At 36.0% G+C, this 5846-nt stretch overlaps 1 protein-coding gene across 1 annotated transcript; it reads right to left on the reverse strand.

Moving 5' to 3' along the window:
- Window positions 1-863: 863 nt before the first annotated feature.
- synprb (synaptoporin b) lies at window positions 864-5143 on the reverse strand. The gene is made up of 5 exons (XM_069151904.1): window positions 5071-5143; window positions 4364-4488; window positions 2749-2947; window positions 2398-2589; window positions 864-2310 (listed from the first exon to the last, which is right to left on the reverse strand). Exons 1-5 carry the CDS (start codon window positions 5092-5094, stop codon window positions 1939-1941), a joined length of 912 nt encoding a protein of 303 aa, XP_069008005.1. The 5' UTR covers window positions 5095-5143; the 3' UTR covers window positions 864-1938.
- Between the last annotated feature and the right edge of the window lie 703 nt (window positions 5144-5846).

Raw genomic sequence — 5846 nt, forward strand, 5'->3', positions numbered from 1 at the left:
ACTCATTGGGAATTACTGAAATTGATATCAACACCTTCAATCTTTCCTTATGAGACTGAACAACCTGAATTTAGATCTACACAAACCCAAATCACGGTCAGTGAAACATATCAACTTGCCCAGATTGTATGATGGGGAGAGTGCTAAGAGGTTTTAGGTATTAGAATTATGTTAACTGTCGTAACCAGGATGAAACAGACACCATGAGGGATTATCCCTTTGGCCTTTGCAGTTGAGATCATCCCAATATGCATGCTCTGATGAACGCTGGTGTATTTGCAAAAGTCAGTATTCATTACTGATTCCTAATGCAGATTCCCTGCATTTCTTTTTTGCATTTCTTACATGCAGCCTCCTCTTCTTTGTTTATTTTTTCATGGAAATGGAAATGCTAACATCTCTCACCACATGAAAAATAAAAACATGGTAACAACTGCTCTGCAGCAGATAGACCCACTTTAATATCAATCGCTGACAGCCAGAGTATTACCTGAAATGAATGTCTAGGTGCAGTATATTTACCAACAGATAACACACAACCCCAAGTTACTTTGCAGAGTGACATAGATTATGTACAACACGAGCAATTCAACATAGTTTACATATTGTAATATGTAACATATAGTGCTTGAAGGTATATTCGACTTTGACTTAAGTATAATAAACTGAGAGTATTGATGTATTTACAGAGAAGCACACAACATAATTGAAAATACAATAACCTAATGTGAAGTTCCTTTAAGATGGCATTCATCATCAATTTTAAATTAATATTAATCTAAAATGTCTAAATGAAGACATTGGAGTGCTACATTAATTATATTATCAGGAAATTCGTCAGTAATGACAAAGGGAATAAATCATACAATCAAACATTAAATATTTATTGAGAGAACTCAAGCACATTGATTAGATATTTCTGCATCAATACTGCACATTTTCATACATACTGTAAATTACAAAAAATATACTGGAGTATAGCGTGTTTTTCATTGAAATTAAAAACATATCAAAATATAAAATTCAATTAGTTCAATATTAACAGATCCAAGTCCAATGTCATGCCAAATCAACTGGATTACTGGCGAATTCCTCCCAGCGTACAGTACAAGAGTCGGAAGCATGCGTCCTCCACAAACCCCCCGAAAAGATCTCACATTTGTAACAAACAACGTTCTGTAAAGTTTATATAAATGTTTTTTTGAAGATGCCGAGATGGCAAGAGAAAAATATTTTCAAAAAACATGAATTCACACAGAATGATTTAGACACATCCCAAGTTTGTAATAACAATATTCCTGAGCTCAAAAACGGTTTGCTTGGGACAGCCTCAATAGGTAACTGTAGTAAATAACCAAATGTTGCTTGTATAGTCACCTGGAGACATAATACTACCACAGTATTTGACATTATATTTTGTAAATCCTTTATTTAACATAGTTAATGTACTGTAAATACTTTAGCAGATTTAAATATGATCTAAATATGAGTTAGGTATTTATAGTATTTGATTAAATAATGAAAAATAAAATGTATAAAATGACACTCCTGTCTTATATGTTGAAAATTATCCACAAAAACAGAAAGCAAGTTGCTAACTAACCAAATATTACATCAACTTATTATGTATATCATTATGTTTTGTTTTGACAGGACTGACCACAGTTTAACTCACGCAAGTGATCACAGATACATACAGAGCAAAAAAGTCCACAACAGTATCTGCTTATTGACAAAGATCACCAAAAAAACTCAGTAAAACTATAAATATTTATACTATAAATAAAAAATGTTGATGGTACAACTTGCATACAAATTTTTATATTATATTATGAACACTATTTATGACAAACTATCAGAGTTTTATTTAGTTACAAATTATATTTAAAAAAAAAAAAGGTCATAACACATTTGAATTAATTTAATTATGCACATTAGTCACATCTCATTGACAAATATCATTGGCCCTTGAGAGGGCGCTTTACTCTCTCTGCCAGAGATTACCGGTTTACCAAGATATGTCTGTGGTAAGTTAAAGCTTACTTGGGACTGGTTGATGCTAGGTTGTCTCTGGACCTGCCTTTCAAAATCCCCCTTTGACTGAATGAAACTGTCTTGTCTGATGGGACCAAAACTCTCATTCTGCTGGTCGAAGCTTCTCTCATTGTGGAGTCGCTGCCGCATTTCACTTGAACGTTTCCCAGAAGCACTCCTGGTCGGGTATCTCTGACCAGTTTTATACCAGCCTGTCTCTTTGTAGACAAACCAAATATTCCCACCCCAAAGGACAACATTGACAAAACCAAAAACCTGCAGGTAAAAAAAAAAGAGGTGTAAATGGCTTATTTCATTCAGTTTCGTGTCAAACAATGTGGCATTTGTCCACTAAATACCTACCACAGATGTATTCAGGTATGACCAGGAAGGCTCCTGTACAGCTGCACATTTGTTTTCCTGAGCTCTGCAGGCAGATATGAGAAGAAGCACCGCAGTTGGGTTTGTGGCTGTCTTGATTTCAGACAGAGTTTTGGCCCAATAACAAGTGCTGACCAGCCACATCAAGAAGAAGATGACTGTAACAACAAAATCCTGCTCAGGACAGACAGACACATAAAGAGAGTAAGTATGATAATAAGAATGATAACTTTAATGTATTTCATGTCATACAAACTCAGCACTATATAACTAAATCAGGGACATTAAAGAAAGGTATGTTGTAAAAGTTGTAGAAGGTAAAAATGTATTAACCACAAGTGGGCCTCTGTTGTTCTTCAGGTACTTGTTCTGGTAGAAGACATAGACAACTGTTGCCAGCAGTGAGTACAAAAAAGCCCAAACCCCCAAAATCACAAAAAACTGGGGAGCTGAGGAGAAGTCACCATCCATGAAAAGCACTTCGTCTGTCTTTGCCTTGCACAAGGGAGCCTTGAAATGTACTTGTTGTAATCTAGAAGATAGAAAGAGGAGGTTTAAAGTGACATCTGAAGTGATTCACACTAGAAACACTTCAAAACAATTGTGGCTGAAGTGATACTCTTGGATCTCAACAGACAATGTTAATCTTAAAATGTTGTGCCTTTGTTGTTTTCTCAAAAGAAAAAAGTAAAAAAAAATATGTGGGAAGTAATCTGGATTACTGTGCAATTTATACACCATAATAGTAGGTTATATCAAACAAGCAAAGTCAAACCAGCTGAACTGTAAATTAGACACTCGGCCTTCTCTGACAGTGATTTAGACGCATGGGGACTGGAGGTGGTCAACCTCCAGTCCAGGTGCACCATATAAAGCTGGAGAGCTCCCGACCACAGGCACATTCACCCTTTATCATGCAAATGTTAACCATGATCCGTTGCTCTCCAACATGTTAATGCATGTGGAAGTCACTCAGTTAAACAAGGAAATCATTCACTTTAACCATATGTACATAACTGAAAGGTGAAACTGAATAATATTCAGCCCACAGTCCAATCCTTATTCTATAAAGATTGTAGAGCAACCAAGATAAACAGTAAAATAACCTTATGTCCTTGTTCATACTTTTGTCTTCATACTTAAAAATCAAATTAAACCATTTAACATCTACATTTTTGGCTCAACTTTTTTGTATTCAGCTGCAGCTTTATCTAATTCATAGATAACTGCATTATAAATTCTCACTGCACACGTGCATGTGCTACACTCAAGATAGCAACAAGAATCCCTTTTTTCTCATCCTCACCACGTTAATAGTGTTTCCACAAAGTTCAATAAGAAAGATGCCATTGTTGTTGTTTATCATTCCTATCAGTGGATCACTGATCAGTCACATGCAGGTTGCAAAGTTAAAGCTGTAATTACAAGTGCTGTAACAGAAGTACAAGAGACCACCTGACTTTAAGTCTGAACTGATAGAACTCCAGGTACAGTCTCATTTAATGATGCAGTGAATTTTGTTTTTGTTTTTAATTGGGTTCCTGCTCAGCTGTCCAGTTTCCTGATCTTGTGGGTGAGCTTCAAGAGAGAGCAGCTCCTCTGTTCTGAGCCTGACAACATGATGGAGTCAAGCTGTGCACTTTTTAAATCTTTTCTGTCTCTTCTTACAGTAAGCACAGATGATAACTGTGGATAAACTGGTTCAGTAATTGCTTTTCACATTTGAGCATGACTTAAAATGATCAAAAGCAAAACATCGACATTGATTTATTGCAATGTAACAGCTAAACATTCGAATGTATTTATCAATAAGTTAACAATCAAATGAGATTAAAGTAAAAACCATCAAACGCAATATAGGTGGCTCTTTGTCAATTGTTTGGGCATTTGAATAAACAAATCATTGGGTGTAGATGATGAAGAAAAAAAGCAGAAATGGCTACTTTACCTGAAAGGATAGCCAAAATCAACATTGATGCTGCGGTTACTCTGCCTCCCCTCTGCACAGTCCACTTTAACCTGGAGACGACCATAGTATCCTCCACATGTTGCAAAAGCACAAATGGCAAAAATCTATGAGGAAAAAGACATCATAAAAGTTCATAATTAACTTATTTATGATTCTCCAAAAGCAGTTAACTCAAATCAGCGAGTGACTGCAGCTTACTGCATAATGTATACACATCAATAAATTACATGACTGATTATTAAGATTTATAATTGGTTTGAAAACAAAACCTGAATAATTTAAAGGTTTGAAGACAATTAACAGAGCTACTTACTGTGCACTGGAGGGAGGTCACAGCGGTACAGTGAGATTCAATTTGTAGATGCAATACACAACTCTGGAGTCTCATTGTTTTTGTCCTTTTATGTCTTTCACATGCAACATATTTATTTAGAGCACGAGAGCTTTACTGCGTCAGCAGCTTTGAATTTCATCACTTAAACAGCGAACGACTGCTCTGATGCCAAAACAGATGTTTTATCAAATGTTTTTACACAAAAATGAATCAAAAACATCAAGATTACACTCATTAACCTATTGTTATTCATATAATGTAATATGGGTCACTGATGAAAAGAAGCAGAATTCCCCATAACCAAACTAAAAAGATAAATGTGAAATGAAAACACTGGTAAATTGAAACTTACCGGAGCAAATATAACCATACACATTTAAAAAAAAATCACAGAGCCCAACTCCGTACAGTGCCGACAGCTTTAGTCTTCAGGTTGAAGTGTCACTGATGCAGTCAGAGCGACTATTCCAGCAGAGGGTAGGGTTAAGAGGAGGCGTCCTCCCCGAGGAGGAGCCAAAGATTTTCTGTAACTTACTTTAGTATACTACAAAAATCAAGCAGAAATATACACCATTACTCTGTATGTATTATACTAAAAATCTGATTCTTTGTGTTCGTGTGTGTGCGTGTGTGTGTGTGCGTGTGTGTACGTGTGTGTGCGTGCGTGTGCGTGCGTGTGTGTGCGTGTGTGTGCGTGTGTGTGTGTGTGTGTGTGTGTGTAATAAATAGGGGCTACATTAGCAACATGAAACAAATGCAAATAACTGGAGCAGCATTTTGGTCATTATTTCTCTGAACTAAATCAGGTGGCTGCACAGAGTTAATGTTTAAACATAAACCTTTGAACTACAGTGTCTTATTGAACAACTTCAGTCGAATCCGGTTTGGTGCATTTTGATATTTCTTCATGGGGGAATTATCATTGTGTCTGCCTTTCATTTGGTTTGCTCGATAATAGGAATGCAGAAAAGCCAAACAGATTATTAAAGGGACAACTTTCTTTTTTCCTCTCAACTCTTATGATTTTGTGGACATGATGACGCTAGGGTAATTAACTGAATTCAATATACATTGCTGCAATCCATTTCCTCATCAATATGTGTTGCAGTGGTGACTATAATGTTTCAA

Source organism: Embiotoca jacksoni, unplaced genomic scaffold, assembly GCF_022577435.1.
Source record: "Embiotoca jacksoni isolate LCO1_2020_lvr unplaced genomic scaffold, fEmbJac1.0.p SCAF_1, whole genome shotgun sequence".
Lineage (NCBI taxonomy): Eukaryota > Metazoa > Chordata > Actinopteri > Embiotocidae > Embiotoca > Embiotoca jacksoni.